Here is a 20,351-nt window from a genome sequence, read left to right on the forward strand (position 1 = left end):
CGTTGTCAGTTTTCATTATATTTATGTGGCTGGCTGGAGAGTTGATTTTCTCTTGTAGAAATGCTTCATATACCAATTTTTAAAGATCATCTTGGCCTGTGAAACAAACAAAAAAGATCAAGAGGTAGTGTTTCTAGAAAGTTATATAGCTTGTAGTAGAAAATAGTAAGGTCTGTAAAGAATTAAGTAGTTTGCAGAATTTCCTGAAAAGATGCCACTCTGTGCTGATAGATATTTTTCTGTGTTTACATCTGCCACTTATCTTACTAAACTATACTTCTTTCAGAGACATTTCTGTGACACCTGCCTATCATCTTTATACTGTTGCCATTTCTGTTAATTTTATAATGGCTCTCTGTAGGGTAGAAATAATTTCTTGTTTTCACACAACTCCATCAGTCTCATTTTACTGCACCCTCTCTTTTAGCTGGCTAATTAGTGTCTCAATAATAGTTTATTCTCTAATGATATTCCATCCAGAACTGTAAGGGTACTCAGACAATCCTAGCTCCAAAAACACAAGCCAACATTCTCCACTGATGTAAATTGACAGGAGTCTGTTGAATGAAATTGCTCATGCTGCAAGCAATTTTTCAATCCAGGAAGTAATTCACTGAAAGAGAATGGTGTCTGGCTCCATCCAAATTAAATCATTTATATGATTGGACTGGATAAACCGTATTTTTTTCAGACAGAGTAAACAGAATGGTGGGACACCAGAAGGCTTATTCACAAAGTGGCTGTTGTCTGTTCAGCTGCACTTTCATTGCAGGCTGATCACTAGGGAGATGCATGTTGTGTGATCCAACACACCATCATAATATATAAGGAAACTGGATTAGCAGTGATCCCTGGTTAATGTTTCATTACAAATGCTGAAATGATTGACACCCTGCATATCTTTTTAGATCAGATTTTTGTGTCATGAATCAGTGAGCAAACACATGTACACAAGTCATAGAGAGTATTAATGGGAAAAATTTGGCAAGAGGTTGTCTATGCAGACTTGTTACTTAAACCAGGATTTTAATCTGTTCAAGGTTTAACATGCTGCAAATTGACAGTGATTTGCTCTGAGAGGTATCCAATATAATTAGTATCTAACTAAGGTTAGTTTTCCTTTTAATGATTCAGCACTTTTTGTCATAACTTTGATATTGATTTGGCCGTCTCCATGAGACGTCTCCAGGTACATTGTGTCTTTCACCATTTATACTATATACACAGAAGAGCCCCCCCAGGAACATCTAGGAAGCTCTCTTCCTCTTCTACTTCATGGATGCTTGTTTGAAGATATAAGTGGGCACGTCCCAGTTTTCCATAAACATTAAAAGGTTATTTGTGACAAAGACTAAATATATATTTGTTTATATTATATTTTTTGTGACTGGCATAAGGGGAAACTTGGAAACCCGCTGATACTGAGTCACATAGGAATGAACTAGGTCACCCTCCAAAATACCCTTCTCACGTGGAGGTAGCTTAAAGTCTTCATAGTGGTTGTTACCTGCAATCAAAACAGGAGGAGGGGAGAAAATAAGGAAACAGAAGAACAAAAAAGGCTTAGTTCTGTTTCTCTTAGTCTCCTCTATGTATTTCCAGGTTTCTAGGAGCCTTCTTTCACTTTTTAAGGCACCTCTTTAATATCTCTGAGAATTAAAGACTGAATATCTCTATTTTCTTTATTACTTGACTTATTTTATAGTCAGCAACTCAGTTGCTTTCTCTCTGTGCTCAAAAACAGCTTAAAATGTTCTCTGTGAAGTCTGATGATGCCAATTTCATCAGGGTCTCATTAAAAAAAACGAATCCAAGACTTTTAGTCATCACTTAAAATTCATGCCTTCCATTAGAAAAAGAAACTGAGCCTCTGAGTTTGAAGTCCTCTGCTTATTCCTTAACTTATAAAGGTATTCCTACTTTCCTAACTGCATTCTTGTTATCAAAATATGTGTTTTCTTTTATTTCCTCTCTTTCTACAAGATGCAGGTCTCTAAAACATCTTTAAAATAAGGACTACATCTTTGTTTTTTAGCTGGTCTGAGGCCACGTTAACAAATACCATAATCATTCCAGAGCATTTTCAGTGTCCTCTTTGCAATCTGTAACAATAAAGTGATCTGCCTACCTCAGAGGACCTGGCAGCTCTTCTGCCCATGTCTTCTAAGTAGTCTTCCATAATTAATTTGGGCTTCTCTTTACAAGAACCTCTCTTCCATAGTGCTGAGTGAAGTATGACCTTGTCAGACCAGCCCCATGCTTTTACTAAATAAAACAGTTACAGTGACATAACTCCAGATCCATTTCAATACAACATACAGCTTCTTCTCTGGTACATATTTATTTGCTTAAATTAATACAATACATCACACATGCTTTTACTATTAGCATAGAAAGCCAAAAACTAAATATTCACAGATAGTTGGTCCGTTTTTTGAGTTGGGCCTTTAAATATGAATCCAGTGTTCTATGTGAACTAAATACTCACCACATTGTTTGTAAAATTTGAGTACAAAATGTTAGCTCTGTTACATCTCATTCAGCTAAGCATACATGACTTATTTTCAAAACTGTTAATAATTATGGAAAACTTATCAGAATAATAAATATAGTACTTATATTACTTCTTAACTGTACACTCATAACAGTCCAGAAGCACCATATGAAGAGAGAAACTGGAGAATAGCTAGTAGACCAACACAGAGTTGTAAGAAAGTAGGTGCAGTAGCATTACTTAGTCTTTACAGTAACTTGCTTTATAAGACTCAGCACAGGATAAACTTCTATTATAATATTATTGTAATGTGTTTTATCCCTTGAGATACTGAATGCAGAGCACCTGGTTTTGCCTTCACAAACTGGAAGCTGCCCGGCAGCAAGGAGAACTCATTCACTAGGAGATGGCTGAGTCCCAGTGGCCAGATTCAAACCATCTTGTTGCAGAGTATTCTACAACTTCACTTTCTCAGTAAATATATTATATGTCTTTACCCTCAAATTTTGCTAAGCCAGCTTTTGACTTTTTATCCACCTACTCTGTTCTGTATAGTGTCTTGCAGAGTTCTCCCTGCAGACCTTAGCAGAAAAGCCTCAAATCTAACAAAACACATGCCGTCACTCTTAGTGTGACAAATTTACCTTTCCTCAGCATGGATTCTTGAAACATCTCAGCTTGTATGACTTTGGAATGCACCTCAGTTGTATAGGTTTGTGGCCACTCTTATTTGCTCTGTATGGTCTCCAAGAGGATGAAGTTAGGCTTCACAGAAAAATTATTTAATATAAAGGTGGTGGAGACTGGGCATTAATTTCACATGTTATCACAAACTAGAAACACAAATAGCAGAGAACAGTCAGATGAATAATTTTTTTTCCCCATAACATAGCAAGAAGGTAGATAGACTTAGATTAGGAAGGGAGAGAAAAAGAAAATGTATCCAACAAGGTCCACGACACAAACGATGTCTCTACAGGGCTTCTCAGTCTCTATTCAGAGCAAAACAAGGAAGCTAATCCCTCAAAAATTAGAAATGGGAAATAACTTCATTATGAGAGCAAATTTCTATAAAGCATTTTCAAAGCTACTAAAAAGCAAAGCCGGTTACTGTCTGTTCCCAAAACAGTGCCAATGTAAATAGCATGAAAATAACTTACTTTTGAAAAGCAAGGTGCTTCACAATGAAGGCTGTTATTTCACTTTTAATTTGTCCCTTGGGGCCTCTTTGTAACAAGTGTCTTAGACCCAGCTGCATTTTAATTCTGCAGCAGGGAGGACTATCATCTCCTAACCTCTTTGCCTGAGTCAGTTGACACAGTCACCTTATCTCAGTAGTAGTTTTGTTTGCAATTCCTGTGACTGGTGATCTATGGTTCTAGATGAGTTCTCTTCTATTCTAACATGAATTAGCGTAGGATGTTTATGAATTAGCTTAGTGTGACTATGTGACTGGGCACAGTCTCAAGGCCTCGTTATAATAGAATGTTCTCCATTTTCTAGGAAGAATGTAAGAAAAGGACTTCACATTACAAATTATTCCCAAACAGCATAGCCATTCTGGGGATCTCTACTTCCTTCCACCTGGCTCCATGTGGATGGCAGTTGCTTTTGCTCCAATAATAACTTGCTGCAGTAAGAGTGTTGTTGATAGTGTTTGGGTTGACCATTCAGACAACCCTGAATGATCTGCAGTGATTTCTTTTCCTAAGGACACATCTGGCACTTTCCCTTACAAAGTCCGTATGGGAACTGTAGACTGTATACTTTCAGCAGACATCATTTTTGTGGTTGTGATGTTACCTACTGGGAGCTGAGGTCTGCTGAAAATGTCTCCTTTCCTCCACTTGCCTGGAGTGCAGTTGATACAAAATCATTTGTCTCTTCCTTGACAGGGATTGTCTAGCTGTCCTGTAACAGTCTCCAATGCATAGACAACAGGGTTTTGCAATGGAAGGGCTGCATGCTTTTCTGCTTTACCCACCGCAGAAGTGAAGGAACTTGCTAAGTTCAACTCATCTACATGATCACCATTCTAGAAACTGCAACCAGTTTCCTTATTCCCTGCTTATTCCTCTTATCATAGGAACTAATATGGCTGCAAAGGTGGAGTGGGCTGATCTTGAATCATGCACAGCTGGGAACTACACCACCTTCAGAAAGACATTTCTAAGAGTAAGTGCCTCCCAGCTCTTGGCTATATATGTTCTCAAATAGTAACTTTTGTCTGGCAGAGACAAGATACTGCCAAGAAGGTAACCAAAGGACACATTTCTAAGAGACAATCTCCTAGACCATGCTGAATTTCTACTTTATCATTTCCCCTCTAGTCTAAGAAAAAATGCAGTTGCATATGTTATTCTGATAATTTTCTGATTCTTCTGCTTGACCACAAGATCTTCCTTGAAATAAATACAGCTCTTTTTTTTCAAGAGGATTTACCTTGCACTGAAGCAAGGACGTTGAATATATATGATAAAACATTTTTATTACTGAAAAAAAAACATGGCTATGTACCTCTGAAATACACCTCATTTTGAAAGACCTCATTAATTCTAGGCCTAAAGCGACTTACATTCCACTTCAATTTAGTATACTCTTTTTAGTTAAAAAAAAAAAAGTACATCAGCTGTAGAGTTAATTACGTGTAGAAGAGTCAAGAGTATGTTACAGCTTCTTTTATCAACAGCTTTTTCTGCTCTTCATTCAGAATCTTTATTATACCGTGTTTGAACCCTGAAAAATGAAACTACCTTTTGCAGCCTGTGACTACACAAACCTAGTTTTCTATGATGACTAAGGGCTGCTGCCCTGTGAACACTGATTACCTGGTAAGAATCAGTAGTTCTGTAAGGTGTGGTTTCTTATAAAGGCAAAGTGCAGTAGCTACATGTGTCTAGCCTGAGCAAGCCATAAGTATATGACTCTAATTATAACTTGCTATATATTGAGCATGATAGCAAAGTATTTCAAATAAAGAACTTGGCAGGTAAATGAAGAAAGTAGTAATATTTGGAAAAGATGTACCATATATATATGGATATTAACCTCTTGAGCTGGGATGTTAGAATGACATAGGACTAATTAAATGACTTATTAAATCTTTATTTCCTTATAAGCAATAGGGTGATGTGGGGCTGTTTGTCATCTATCTTGAAGATGCAGGAATCAAGGTGCTGTTTGAACTATTCATCCAATAAATAGAATGTGCTTAATGGAATGTGTTTTATACATCTTCCTTATGAACATATATATATATTTTTGTATTAGGAAACATCCTCTTATTTTATGGGAATCAGAGGATGAGAAGTTAGGAGTAACTCAGTAAAAACGTGTGTGCGCAATTCTGAAAGGCCTGGAGCTACTGGTCAAGCCATGTTGATAATGGAAATTTCTGACTCTGGTAAGAGGGAACCCCAAACCAGTTTTCTTCTGTGAGGTACTGCTTGCTCTGTAAGGGCTGTTTTTTTAGCATACCTTCTAAAATAAAATTTGATCAGATCTGCATATTTTAAAATCATCCTTGCTAGCCAAGATAGACTGAAGAGATAAACTGCAAAATTACATCATTTTGCCAATGAAATTACTCATATTGCTTTATGTGCAATTATAGCAAGGCTTGCAAATTCTACATGCTGCTACTGCTCATTAGATGTATTGTTCTGAGCAGACAGTAGAACAAAATGTCAACACAGCTCGTACTATTTCACTTGAAGAATTGCTGAATACTCCCATACTAACTGAAACATAGCAAAGCACAAACATCCCGTGTGGCAGTGGAAAAGCTTCTGTGACCAGAAAAAATTGCCATCCTTTCAAAGCCTTATGTATCCGTCCTTCACTATCCCACAAGACATTAGTATTTCTTCTTAAGTAGTTTCCCCTTTCTCATTTTAAGTGGTTGACTAACAGTCACCTCAGTAAAAGAAAGTATTTGGACTTCTTTTTCTGAAAGTTCAGAAAAGAAACTGAACTTCGGTTCTGAGAGTGATGGCACTTTCATGTACACCATGTTTAACAGTACTCTTGCTTATACGGTGAAATAGTATTTTCAGATTTTTTGAGACATATAGTTAGAAGTATTCACATATTTTTACCCAGATAATAAACCAAACACTAAAGTATGTTGCTTTTTGATAACTAGAAAGTTATGTATTTTCTACCATCTCTACCACCCCAGATAAAGGAAAACAAACTTCTGTACCCACCCTATTGTCTACTTATACATTAAATGGATAAATATAAACATGTTATTGTTCAATGTCTGTTGTGTTTTTTGGTGACCTTGAACTGGACTGCTTTATTCTTCTAATGTATCTGGTTTACCTTAAATTATTTTTATTAATTCAGCCTTTTTATTTCTAAAGACTACTACAAAATTCTAGACTTTGTAAACTACAGCTTGTTTTAAAAGCTATGTTATCCCCATTTTCCAACTGTTTTAAAATGTCCATTTTAAACGTCTATAAGCATTGTTTGTTTTTCCATTTTTCTTTCCAGCAATTCTTTCAAATTCTTATTCCTCTGCTTGAAGCACAAGTAATCAGAGAGATTGTGGCCAAGTTTGGCCTCTTCGAAGGATATAAAGCTGAGGTGTTCTTTGTTGTTTGCAAAGCCTCTCTCTCCTTGGCTCTCCTGGTTGTTTGAATTTCTGGTTCTCTTCTCCAGTCCTCCCTCACTTTGCACTTCTTCCTTCGCCTTGCAGTGGGACTCCCTGAAGTCTTTCATCATGCACTCAGGTTTGCCAGACAGATCTTGAGCCACGTACAGCTTGTTGTCATCGTGGTGGTACACGGCAGGGCTGTACTGCTCTGCCTCATAGCCGTTGTCTTCCTCTTCTTCCTGGCATGAGCTTCCCTTGGCACTCTCACCATCCGAATGAAATGAGATGCCCTTCCCTTGACTTTTCTGGGAAAGATCAAAGGGCTCTTCCTGTTCCAAACTTCTCAAGACATTTGTCTGGGACAGAGCAATTCTTCCTCTTCCAAAACCTTGTACTGGTTTGAGGTAAGGAGAAAAAGAATAATTTCTATATAAGAAACATTACTATGAGACACGTGGCTACAAAAACAAAACATGAGGTGACTTTCTATTTCATACTTTACCTTTGTCTTCTACTCAGCTATCTCCAATTACTTTACTGTTTACTTCTCATGACATCTCCTTTGAGATGCTGCTAAAAAGACTACTTCTGCATGCACTTCACAGCCATATCAAGACACACAATTGTGCTATATATGCCAGACACTTGATGAAGGAGCTAGGAATAAAAGGTGAAGTGGCCTGGCCTCTTGTAAACAATCTTTTCCAGTGAATGTACCCAATTCCTTCTTCCTAATTTTTTTTTTTTTTTAAATTAAAACTTTAATGTAATCAAAGTCTGAGGTTTTGTACTTTTTTTGTACTGAAAATCTTTATGCACGAGGCGGTGCTTCAGCTTGAGGTAATAATTATAAACAAATGATTTTGAGCAGTGCAGCGTAAGTTTGTGTGTAGTCCTGGATCTAGTTTGTCTTGGTATTTGCCAGAGTGTCTCCTCTCTTGCTGGGAATCCAGAGGTTACCCAGGAGACATCTACAGACTCAAATACACTCTGAGCATCGGGAAGCAGCAAAGAAAATTCAGCCACACTATTCAGGCATAGTCCATCATTATTAAAAGTATAGTGAAAGTACTGCGGTGAGGATTTCACCCAACAGCAAATATCTACAAAAGCCATCCTTCCACTTGCTTTGTTTTGATTTGGTCTCGTTTTTTACCTCAGTGACTGAATCCCTGAATTGAATTGAATTTTTACTTCAGTAATTGAAGTTTCTGCAGGATCTGTGTGATCTCACTAGATACAGCTATTACCTTGCAATAGGTTGTATCTGTTAAAATGGTCCCTGAGCAGGTGGCAGCCCTTACAAATTGTCTTGCATCTCTCTTACGCTGTGTTCAACTACAAGTAATTGTGTAACTAACATGGTTCTGTAGGAGATGTACAGAAAAAAAAAAGCAACACCATTTATTTCATTTTCTGTTAAGATCTTTGTAAATATTATGCTATAAGTTGTTACAGTGTGTGTTTTACCTACATGCTAGGATGCCCGAAAGCTTGAATTTGAGGAACACCAAGAAATCTTACCCATGAAAGAATTATTTATCCAGAAAATTCTAACAATAAAAAATTCTTAGGTAGTCAAAATCTCAAAAAATACCTCCGTAGTTCTCCTTATTCTTCAGATAGCATCAACATGTGTGCACAGATAAAGCTGAATTTAAGAAGTGTATGTGGTGGGTGGAAGCTAGGAAATGATTTTCAGGATAAGCTGGATAGTCAAAAATCCTCACATTCACACGCTTCTTTGTAAACTGGGTCTTGAACCTATGGCCTTCACCTAATGTCAGCTATGGTGATATGGTACTGAATAAACAAGGGCATAGAACCATTCAGGCTTCCATTCCTATTCTATACTGAAATCAAATAAACAGTGAGCAAGACCCATGAGATCTTCTAGATTTTTTTCTTCTGTCACCTTTGAATGAATTTATGATTTATGGTGTACCTCAAACATAAGAGAAAAACTGTAAACTCCTAACCAAATGTGTCTGGGGAATAATGCCTTTTTGTCCATGACTGCTAGTCTGTGGTCTGTCAGTCTCCGGGAATCAAACCCCTTGCAACTGTAACTTACATTCAAAAATAATGGAACTGCAGCTTCAGGAAGCAAGATTATGTTACCCAATCATTCCTTTGGCCACGTACATTTGCCACAGCCTCACTAAGGCTGGCTCTCCACCAGCTTGCTCTCATTTTTGTTGGATGTAGCCACATGCTGGCAGAAGCTCTGCAGTGCTATAGATATTGCACCTTCTCACAGTGACAGTTATGGAGCCCTGGGCTTAAATACAAGAACTTTGATATGGCGTCATAAATCCTCTGCTCTCACACTACTGACCATATTCTCCCTAACACATGATCACACCAACTTAATGCACTGAAATTATTTCCTTTGTGATAATAAACATTGTCTCATTTTGTCTCCATCTACTCCTCCATCTTGGGAGGTCAAGACAATGGTCATATAATTACCATTTATGGGTATATACCCTTATATAGTATACATACCATATATGTAATTACCATTGATGGGTATATACACCTTAATAAATAATGACCCTTGACTTATGTGTCATCACATATCTAATCTGAAAGGTCACTGAGACAAGGGTCATTACCATGGGGAATCTCTGATCTGTGGCACTGGAGCAATACAGACAATTAATAACAACCTCCTAGGCTTATGGGATTCAATCTCTTCCAACAGCATTAGGTTTGCGGTACAAGATCATAGATCTGTGGTACAAAGCCCATTTGGGTTTACTGAGATGCGTCTTCAAACCTCTTATATAATAACCTTGCTGAAAAATATTACCTTGAGAAGGAAATCCTCTTTCCATGACCCCGTGTTTGACTTTCATGTGCCTGGTTAGGTTCCCCTTCAAAGTGAATTTGCTGGGACAGTAGAGGCACTTGAAAGGCTTACTGTCCGAGTGCAAGTGCATGTGTCCCATTAAATTGTGCATTCTGTTAAATTCCTTCCCACACAGCTGTAAAAAGAGTAAAAATGAAAATTAGTCATTTGAAGGGGTACTTCCAAGGCGAACATTTTAAAAGGAAATAGGAGTTACTCTTCTCAGTTTGAGCCCTGACAGCTTCTGCCTGCAATTTGCTTTTCAAAGATAAAAGCAGAAACCCTACAGACAAAAATGTGTGGTTGAGTCCAACCTATCCAGGGCCTTCTGCACGGCTGCCATTTTTTAAATTTGGTGACGAGGACAGACAACGAAGGATTCTCAAAAAGCAAAGAATGTTGTTGTAAGGAAGGAACCAGACTTGAGTGTGTAACCTGAAAATCTCTTGGCTTGATTGAAATTCAAAGTGTTACTTTCTGCTCTAGTGAACCATTCTGTTTGCAGTTTATAAATCTAGCCTTTAAACAAGAACAATACCAGGCAGAGATGAAGATACAAAATAAAACCAGTTTATTTCACACAGTGTTTCTGTGGAACAGTAAAGCAGAATATTACTTCTCCTTAAGTAAAAATGAAATGGCTGCACCTTTTGCTTAAAGCTAGAAAAAAATTTCCTTTTTTTCTTCATTTCTTGCTCCCTCATTTTTCTCCCATCCTTTCATCTTCTGTTTACCAGCTTCTGTGTTTTTGTGTCTCTGGTGAGTAAGCTGGAATTTAAACAGTCATTGGGCTGCAAGAGTGACTCAGCTTTCCCTGAAGCATGTTCCTGCCAGCTCAAGCCACTGATCGTGTAAGATTCCCTTTGATGAAACAATAAGGTTGTATTTTTCATTGTTGTTGTTGTTTATCTAGATGGGTCCTTTTGTAGTCTGGTCCCTTATAAATCAAATGTATTCTCAAGACATGGGAGTGCAACATCACTATTACAAGCTTGTAATCTCACTTGTCTTCTGGTCTTTCCTTACCAGGATTTATAATTTTATTCACATCCAAGTGGCTGTTTCCACCCTCTGTAAACATCTGCATTTGTTTTCTACTTCAGCTCTTTTTTTTTTTTTTTTAATGGTTTTAGCCAAGTACTTTTACCATCAGATTATTTTTTTTTTTTCAATATTTACTACTACATGAGCCAGAATTATCACTACTGAGTAACTGAAACTTCCATCAAGCAGTGTACTTAGCTGGGGGAAAATTACTAAAAAGAAGTTACAGAGATACCACCAAATTTAAAGGTCTAATCTGTTTTTCTGATATAATTTATTTTGGTAGTACAGGTCTGCTACAGTATTTTTTGATTCAAATTCACAAAGCCACCACCTGAAATATCTGGATGAAAAGTAGATAGTGGAATGATCCTTGGTGAAATAGTACTGTATCTTTTGCATTTCAAACCACCTTTTGAGTAACAATGGAAACAGGTCATTACTACAAAACCTTGCAGAGGTATTGTTTTTGAATAAAAACTAGAACTGAGTCAACGCTGCAAAAAGAAACAATCCAGAAATATTCACTTGCTTTTTTTTATAAAAAAAATTTGCTTCAGCTGCATAAGTTCTCTTCTGTGATTTTCTCTCCATGATTTTGCTCAAATGAAAATTCTAACAAATAAACGTATCAGGAAAGTGTTCATCAAGGCAGTGGAAGAAGAAAAAAAAGCCACTGAAAATAATTTATTAATTTGTAAAAGTAGGATATTTGATTCCACCCATCATCCATACCCACTCAGGAAAGATGACTGTCTCTTCTTTGCATTCAGAGAAAGCTAATATGCCAAATGACTTATGTCCAGGGAAGTAAGTGTACCCAAAAAACCCACTCTGAACATGCTGGGAGGAAACAGCACTGATGAGCACAGAAAACTCACAAGGAAGAACAGCAGCTGATTATATCTAGACAGCTGCTGGAATGACCTATGACATATCAATATTTCTCTGACTACCAGAATGCCAATAATAGTACTTCTGAAACACTTCTAAGCAGAAGGCTTCTGGTTATCTGCTTGTATTATGGCTGATCTGTGCTTTCACCAGCTTTTGCTTTCTGATAGCTAGGTCTTTACTTTCTTATCTAAACGGGTACTCAAGGAGAATCAGATTTAACAAGTGAATGGCTAGAGTACTTCATGCAAATCTTTATAAGTTTATTGAATATTAAAATGGACCTAAAAGGAGCATTTATTTTGTTTCTGTCAAGGCAGCATTTATTTCTCTTTCTTCATAATGAAAACACAGGGGACTTTGTGAAGAATAGTTCCTTACAGCATAAAAGTTTTGTGTCTCTGAATAAAGGAATAGGTTTTCCATTTCCCAAAGTCACGCAGAGTCTTAGGGATGTGTAATGTATTTTCATCCTGAGATCTCCTCCAGGGACATGAGGAAATGGTACTAGAGTGGAAAGGTGTGGCAGGAAAAAGAAAGAAATGCAGATATGAAAACTGTTTTTCAGAGCGATGGCTCTGTGTGGCATGGTGTCTGTGTAACCTGTCCTTTTCAAAAGGCACATGACAATGTTCACATTAACGTACACAATCCAGAAGGTGAAGAGAACCAGTTTGGGGCTCACATGCTGGAAGACAGCAACCCAGAAAAAGCTGGTGTTGACAGCTCGTGCTTAAAGAACAGCCTGAGTGCAGATCAGACTAGGAAGGTGACAAGATTTCCTTTGTCAGTGACAGGGCAGGGGCGAGAGCCCTAATGAGCAGAGTATGAAACATGACACTAAGTCAGTACCATGGCAGGGAGCTCTAGCACAGCTCACCACCAAGCACCTTCACACTCAGGAACTTGCAATGCCTATGCAAGAAATTTCAGGAACAGCACTGTTTACTTGTTGACTTTTTTTTAGTCTGTCTGCTTTAGACGAAATAACATTCAAGCCCTGCAGAGAAAGACCTCTTCTGCAATTCTGCTCAACCCACATTGTTGCACTGCAGATGAAATGAATTTCAGTACATCTTGCTAGAAAAGCTGAATTATTTCAACACTAGATTTTGTCTTCCTAAGCCTGCATATAAACTATCACCTTTCTAGATTTGTCAGTCTGTTTTGTTTCTTCCCAGACTATTTATCCCTAACATTTTTTTCGGTTTTGACTCCTGATCTAAACCCATGATTTTAGATGGGAAAAAAGGGGTTCAAAACATCTGTTGCAAAGTGTATTTGGCTAGGCTGGAGAGAACTTCACTGGATTTTTTACTGGATGTCTGAAATATTGCTGATTTCATCACTAAAAGCAAATGTAATTTTCATAGAAGCTTCCTCTGCAAATTGGAATTAGCACTATTGCACCAGTTGGTGCAACTTCAGAACTCTTCAGTGGTTTTGGTTTGGTTGTTTATTTTTGATTGTTTTTTTCTTTTCTTTTCTTCAACAGAAATAAACAAGGCAACATGGCCTCAGGCATTTAAACACCACAGAGAAATTCACTCTTCAGAGAAAAATCAGACACAGATCCGGGCTGCAGATGGATGAGGAAACAGAAGGGACAACTATTTGCTACTCCCTCACTTCAGATAGTCTGTGCTTAGCTCTGATTAGACACATAGGAAAGCCTCGTGTTTTCTTTTGCGATGAGAAAAGGTAAAGAAAACCATTGCATGTGGTGAAGTAGAAACGCTACTGCTGTGCTCTCTTTCCAAAAAAAAATTCTTTTTTTTTCTCTTCATAAGAAGGGTGTTCCTTTCCTCAAAGAGAGAGGGAGAAGGAGAAAGACTGTAAACTGTCCAAAAGGACCGTGAGAAAACAGGAAGCTTTGAAAAGTACAAGAGAAAGCAAGATGAAATCTATTTGCAGGCGGTTCCCCGGGGACATGTGAGCCATTGTTAAGCAGCCTGTTCATACAGCTATATCCTTCCTTCTGCTGAGGAGGAGCTTAGTGCCAAAAGGCTGCTATCTGGTCATTGCCTTAACCCTCTGAATACCAGCCAGAAATACTTGCTCGAATCTTTCAAGGGCTTTGCCAGAGAGACAAGGGGTGTTCCTAACACCAAAGATCAATTCCTGATTCTCCCTTTGCTTATTGTTACTCCACTTCATTCAGGGGCACTGGTATTGGCTCATTCCCCTTCAGCCAAAGAAGAAACTGGTTCACTGTGCTTACTTTTTTCTTTCCTCTAGAACATGTCAGCTGAGGACAGAGAAGTAAACAAATTTGAAAAACAGGTGTTGCTTTAGAGCTTTTGTTACTGGCTAGAAAACTTACTAATGGTACTCCAGTTCCTAGTTCAAAATGCTGCCATCTTCAAACTTCAATAGTCTGTCATCATCAAACCCTAATCTGAACACAAACTTCCAGCTAATCTGCACATACCCCAAAAATACTTTGTGTCCAGAAACTGCATCCAGAATAGCTGATTCAATTGAAAAAATTGAGTTTCTTTTCTGAAATTTAAGGTGTCAGAGAAGGACCTTGACAGAACAGGAACAAGAAATAAGTTTGCAGGTGTTCTCAAAGAATGCAAGTCTCCAGCAGACTTGACAAGGAACTACCAAGTATTTCAGTACCAGAAATTGCTTTATCAATATCGAATAACATAACTCCTAGTATGCAAAACAATATGTTAATAAGACATAAATTAAAATATTAAAATGATAAAGTTGAAAGACTTTCTGTTATTTTTTTCAAAGTGAAATGCTTTAAAAGTTATCAAAGCAACATGAGGAAGTCAAAAAGACTCTTTTTGACATTTTCTTCTTAAAATTACCACTGAATGCCATATTTTCCCATGACATTTTGAAGTTCTAAATTTTTCAAAGAAAATAATTAAATTTAAAATTTTGAATCCAACGCTTCATCTCCATGAATTACTCCTTTAATGGAAATATTTAATTACATTAATATGTTGGACGAAAGAGTTCAAGAAATTTCTTCCAGATCAATCTTCAGCTGCTTAGGCATAAACTAGGTAATATGCTCCACTTTGCATTTATAGCCCTCTCAGAGCAGATCAAACTGGGACTAAAACCCACAACCTTTTACTTCACAAGGTATGACTACAGTAATGAATCAGGCAACAAAAGGTACAGATGTAGCATCTGATGCTGAGTAAGAATATAAAAATGAATAATCCACAAGGAAGATATTAGAGATGAGCACAGTCAAGAAAGCCAAAGCCTCAAGGTTTACAGGAAGAGGGGAGAAGAGAGGCTAGAAAAGGAATGTCAGCTTCCAACGTGCAGGAGGGAGACAGCAAACTGGAATTCACACAGTATCCTAAAAAGGCCAGATGGTCTCAGGGGCTGTTTTGTTAGGATACTGATGTCCTGCCCTTGATTTCAGCCTGGTAATTATACTTGGCCTGTTCAAATCCCTTCTGCAGTTGTATTTTGCTGTAGCTTTCTTTGAGTCCTTCCCTGAACTGTCACATAGCATCGGTGTGTGAAGTCATGGCTGCTGCTTTCCATGCTCCTCTGAGGGGTGTATGACTCGGTCTATGTTTTTAGTCAGTGTTTCAAGCTATTAAGCACTAAGATTTCTGTTTGGATGGCTGTTGTAAGCAAATGTCAGGTATATTTATTGTCCTCAAACTACCATGCCATTTAAGTGCTCACAAAGCAGAAAAAAGATATCTGAGGATGAAAGTTACTGGTATTGAAGGGGAAGGGAGTGAACCACAGATATTTACCTCCACTATTTTGTGTTACATAGGCAGAACTTGGATAAAGAAAGAAAATCAGGCTGGTTTATGATAATTTAACTGCAACTGCAGCATTTGTTATTAACTCTTGTTTCTCTAATTCTACCATGTTGCAGGGTGATTACATCACATAAACATCCAGTGGGTTAATGTCTATGCCACCAAGTAAACTTACCTTGCACTTGAAGGGTTTGACATCAGAGTGAACAATCATGTGGGCCTTGAGTGTCTGCTTTTGCACAAAGCTCTTGAAGCACAAGTGGCATTGATAGGCTCTAATATTGGTGTGGATCAGGACATGTCGCTTCATGTTGGCCAGCAGAGTAAATTCCCGGCCACAAATTCCACATTTGTGCTCTTTCACACCCTGTAAGAAAAGAGAAAAAAAAAAAATTGTATACATCAAAGATTTTCTAGATTATTTCATCTTCAGTATACCAATTCATGAATTATCCATTCAGCATTAGCAAAACAGGTAATAAATTATTTCACTTTTAACATCACTTGCTCAAGCAATAGATAATTATGTATTTTTTTCCTAGCAAATTCTTATAGGAATCTGAGAGCAGAAAGAAAAAAGAATGCAGGTTTAATGAAATAATGAAGTTTGTTTCCATGCATAATTTTACAAATTAATGAGACATAGTCAGTAGCAGAGCTCCTCTGTCCTCATCTACTGCTTATGTAAGGTATTGGTCAAATGTGTACCTTTATTGAACAAGAATAAAAGCTAACCTATTAAGAGACTAAAGTAGTGCTAGCTTTTGACAATTTGAATGTCATTGGCTTCTAAAAAAACTGTTTTCTATAGTTTTTTTCTGTTTTGAAAAAAACTATAGAAAATAATCTGAAGTAACAAGAAGTAATCAAGCTATGTCACCAGATAAGGATATATGCGTTACATTTAGTGAACAGAAAAACAACTGTTCACTCTTTAGTGGGACTTTCACTAATCCTAATGGAGTGATCTCATTTATCTGGTGTTTACAGAGCATTTCTAGCACCTTTTATACCATCTGGTCAATTTACTAATGCCTATTTCAATATTCTTGCTCACACCCGTGTGACCTAACTTCCACCTCCTCAAAAAGACATTTAGATGCTATGAAAATAAGTGAATTTACCACTAAATACTTTGCAAGTTTAAGTGCAATTTACTGAAGGTAAGGAGGATTTAGCAGTCAAGTGCTGAGAGCAATTACTCCTCCTGAAGGCCCCAATTACAAAGATGACTTGAAATGACTTGAAACTTTCCTGCCCATCAATGGTTTTCACAGTTAACTGCAAAGCTAAAATTGTGAACACCAACAGCAGTTTGAAGTGTATGCCTGTCAGATGTGAGGCTGCATTTGGTCAGCTAAGTACTGTTAATTATGTTCACAGCTGAATCCACCTGCAGCTGTGGACAAAGAAGCAGAAGCTCTCTAAAGGCTCAAGGGCATTGCATTTCCTGTGACAAAAATCTGCCCGGTCTCAAAGTAGTAGCATTTTGCATGGCGAAACCAAAGGCCAGGGAATTTCCAAAAAGAACAGAAATTATAACCATGTATTAGGAAGAAAAAGAAATGTGGAAGTGGAGGTTCTTGAGTTTTAAAAGAAAAGGTGTCTATAAGACTGAAATGCTGTAGCATTCCGTATTTTCAATGGATTTTTCATAAAAAAGCCAAAACTCAAGTGTAAAAGGAAAAATATGCAATGCCGGAAGCAAATTTTTATAATGCGTGGGATTTTGCCTTGTGTTACATTTTTATAAAGCCAATTTCAGACATTCTTAATGCAACAGTTTTCCTACTTTTGAAAGCAATCTCTCTGGGTGTGTACCAGAGCCCACTCCTAGCCTAAACTGACTCTGCTGTCATTGCTGTTAGCAATGGCAAGATGGCCACTTGATACAAATTGTCTGGGATTGTGGTCCTGCTTGTCCACTTTTTTTTTACTGTCATTATGTATAACTTACACACAAAGGGGAATTCTCCTTAGCTTTTTGGGTTTGTTTTTGTTTTTGTTTTCCTAAATGCCTCGTTTTAATGATTTCTCAAAATCTCATGAGTAATAACATACTATCTTCGCCACATAAGTATAGTCTACTGCAAATCCACCTACTTCCCATTTAAGGGAGCAAAGCAATAGAACTGGTTTTCAGTAAAAAATTCCAGTTAAAATTTCAGCTGGGTTATTCAGCTTTATAAGATTGTGTTATGTTACAGAGGGTCATTCTGACGATAGAACACAAAAACAGAGAGCTGCAAATACAGTTTTGGGAAGTAATACAGGGGGTTAATTGAAGGGAGGTTTATAAAAAAGCAGGTTTTGTGCGTACTTTCTGAAGACTGAACAAGACATCTAGCTTCTACTATTGCCAGTGCTGTTGAGGCTTTTGCTCTGCATAAAACTGGAACTGGCAGAGGGCCAGCATCAGGCTCCGTAGACTGATGGCCTTCTTTCCGAGGAGGTACATACACGTGCATCTTTAGTAGTGTGTAATCCTGTGCTACCTTCTGCTGGGACGTGAGAGCACAACACCTGCTGGCTTACCTTGTGAGTCAGGGAGTGTTGTTTGAGATGGTGGGGCTGCACAAACTCCATGCCACATTCCGTGCAGATGTACGGGCGGATGTCTTTGTGCTTCATCATGTGGTTTTGCAGCTGACTTGGGTACTGGAAGGTCTTATCACATTCGGTGCAATTGTACTGTATAGGACCACGATGGGTTGTCAAGTGTCTCTTCAGCTGGGCCAGAGTTGGGAAATCCAGACCACACTCCACACAAATGTTCTCTCGGCCACTTTCGTGCTTAGACTCGTGTGCTTTCAGCTCACTCGGATAGGCAAAACCTCTGCCACAGATCCTGCAGTTGTAAGGCTTGATGTCACTGTGTTGCATCATGTGTCTCTTAAGGTGACTGGTTTGAGTAAAAGCCTTGTGGCACACCTGGCACTTGTGTGGCCGAGTGCCCTGATGTGTCAACATATGCGTGTGCAGGTGGCTCAGCTGCTTGAAAAGCTTGCCACATCGGGTGCAGGCATGTGGCTTAATGCCACTGTGCCCCAAGATATGGGTGACCAAATTGTACTTGGATGTATACGACTTCTCACACATGGGACATTGCCAGCGCTTCTGTTCACCACCCACATCAACATAGTAGCTGTCGTCTATCTGAAGGTTGACATCTACTCTTTCCACTTTCTGTTTATTTTCACCACTTTCTCTTACTTCAGCTCTCCTGAAGGTTGGCTCTGGAGGTCTTCTTGTTTGAAAGGGGTTCCTGAAATGGAAATTCGGTGGCACAATAAAAGGAAACATTAAGCCAGGGTGCACTTTAGGGTAATAAGGGTAAGGAGCCCGCATGAATGCTGGGCTACTGGACCATGCCACGTTAGGCTTCACTGGCTCTTGCTTGATGGGCTTGGCTCCAAAGTGTTCCAGAGTTCTATAGAACTGAAAGCCGACGTTGCAGAGGTCAATCATCTGGGAACTGTACTTGGGCTGCGCTGGCTGTTGGAATATGAAGGGGAGACTGGAAGAGCCTATGTCATTGTGATCTTCAGGTCTGTCTGGTGGTGATGAGGAGCCCTCAAGAGCAATAGAAGGAGGCATTTTTGTTGGCATGCTCTTGCGTTTCCGAGACCCTCCTTCCAAAGACCCCTGGAATGTTTCTGTGTCTCCAAGAGGAGAAGGAGGGCCATAGCGGAAATGTGAGAGGTGTGGTCTGAATTCTTCACCAAACTGAGTTGTTCTGTGTGGCTTTGTAACAGGGCTCAGTGGCTGCAGGCAGTGGGAGAAGGGAGAGGCTAGGGTACTGTCCACATTAAAGCTTGTTTCTTCATTCTTCATCATATTTGATTTTTTCTGTGTTGCTCAAATTCCTTAAAAACAAGCGAACAAACAAACAAACAGAAAAATGCAGAAATCTAGTTATTTCTTCCTGTTCTCTTGGATTTAACATTTTATTGTCTATTTTATTCTTTTGGAGATTGATGGGGCTTTTTAACTAAGTGCAACTATGGATGTCTTACGCCCAAATAACACAAAGGCCTTTTAAAACAGAATTAAATTGTTTAGTGAATCTTTGGTATGTGTGCAGAAAAATTAATGGTGTAAGTCAAGCTTGACCCATATAATATCTTTGCAACATAAACATGCTGCTGTACCATGACACACAACTCTGCAGCTGAATCTGTACAGCAATGTTCATGCTTAATTTAATTCCGCCAATCTACTTGCGGGCAAAATTCTGTCGTTGGCTGGGCATGCACAGGCTCTAGAAACTGGTGATGCGTCTGAAGGATATATCAATACAAACAATAAGGTGCACATTTATTATGGTTACAACATGAAAAGCCAAAGCCAAAAAATGTTAAACTTCTTTGTATTATTAACATGTGCTGCTGTGAGAGAAAACAATGGCCAAACGGTCTAAGGACACTGTGTACCATCAGGTTTTGCACTGTGTTTCCTGGCTTCTCTCACTTTGTATTGTAATAGGAAGGTGGAGATTAATTTATTTTCTTTGATTAATCCCAGAGATATTTACCTGGCAGATTTTGGGGAGGAAAGATCTCTGATGACTCTACAAATTGCATTCAGTTTTATAGACTTAATCTAGGGGGTTTTTGTTTCTAGATAGGTGAGAAAAAAAATCTGCACTATAAAATCAAATATCGAATTAATGTCAACAACCCCTCAGGTCTCCAGAGTAATTGA

General features: G+C 38.3%; 1 protein-coding gene across 1 annotated transcript; it reads right to left on the reverse strand.

The window, feature by feature from the left end:
- Positions 1-6,903: 6,903 nt before the first annotated feature.
- ZNF366 (zinc finger protein 366) lies at positions 6,904-19,484 on the reverse strand. Its single transcript, XM_008942837.1, has 4 exons — positions 18,183-19,484; positions 15,823-16,014; positions 9,913-10,087; positions 6,904-7,485 (listed from the first exon to the last, which is right to left on the reverse strand). The coding sequence occupies exons 1-4, from the start codon at positions 19,482-19,484 to the stop codon at positions 6,950-6,952; spliced, it is 2,205 nt and encodes a 734-aa protein (XP_008941085.1). The 3' UTR covers positions 6,904-6,949.
- Positions 19,485-20,351: the final 867 nt, after the last annotated feature.

Source organism: Merops nubicus, unplaced genomic scaffold (genome assembly GCF_000691845.1).
Source record: "Merops nubicus isolate BGI_N331 unplaced genomic scaffold, ASM69184v1 scaffold7266, whole genome shotgun sequence".
Classification (NCBI taxonomy): domain Eukaryota; kingdom Metazoa; phylum Chordata; class Aves; order Coraciiformes; family Meropidae; genus Merops; species Merops nubicus.

Coding starts and splice junctions, on each gene's coding strand:
- ZNF366 (XM_008942837.1), bottom strand. CDS start 19,484: ATGATGAAGAATGAAGAAACAAGCTTTAATGTGGACAGTACCCTAGCC. Junction 16,015..18,182: donor AACACTCCCTGACTCACAAG/GTAAGCCAGCAG, acceptor CTTTTCTTACAG/GGTGTGAAAGAGCACAAATG. Junction 10,088..15,822: donor TCAAACCCTTCAAGTGCAAG/GTAAGTTTACTT, acceptor CTCTTTTTACAG/CTGTGTGGGAAGGAATTTAA.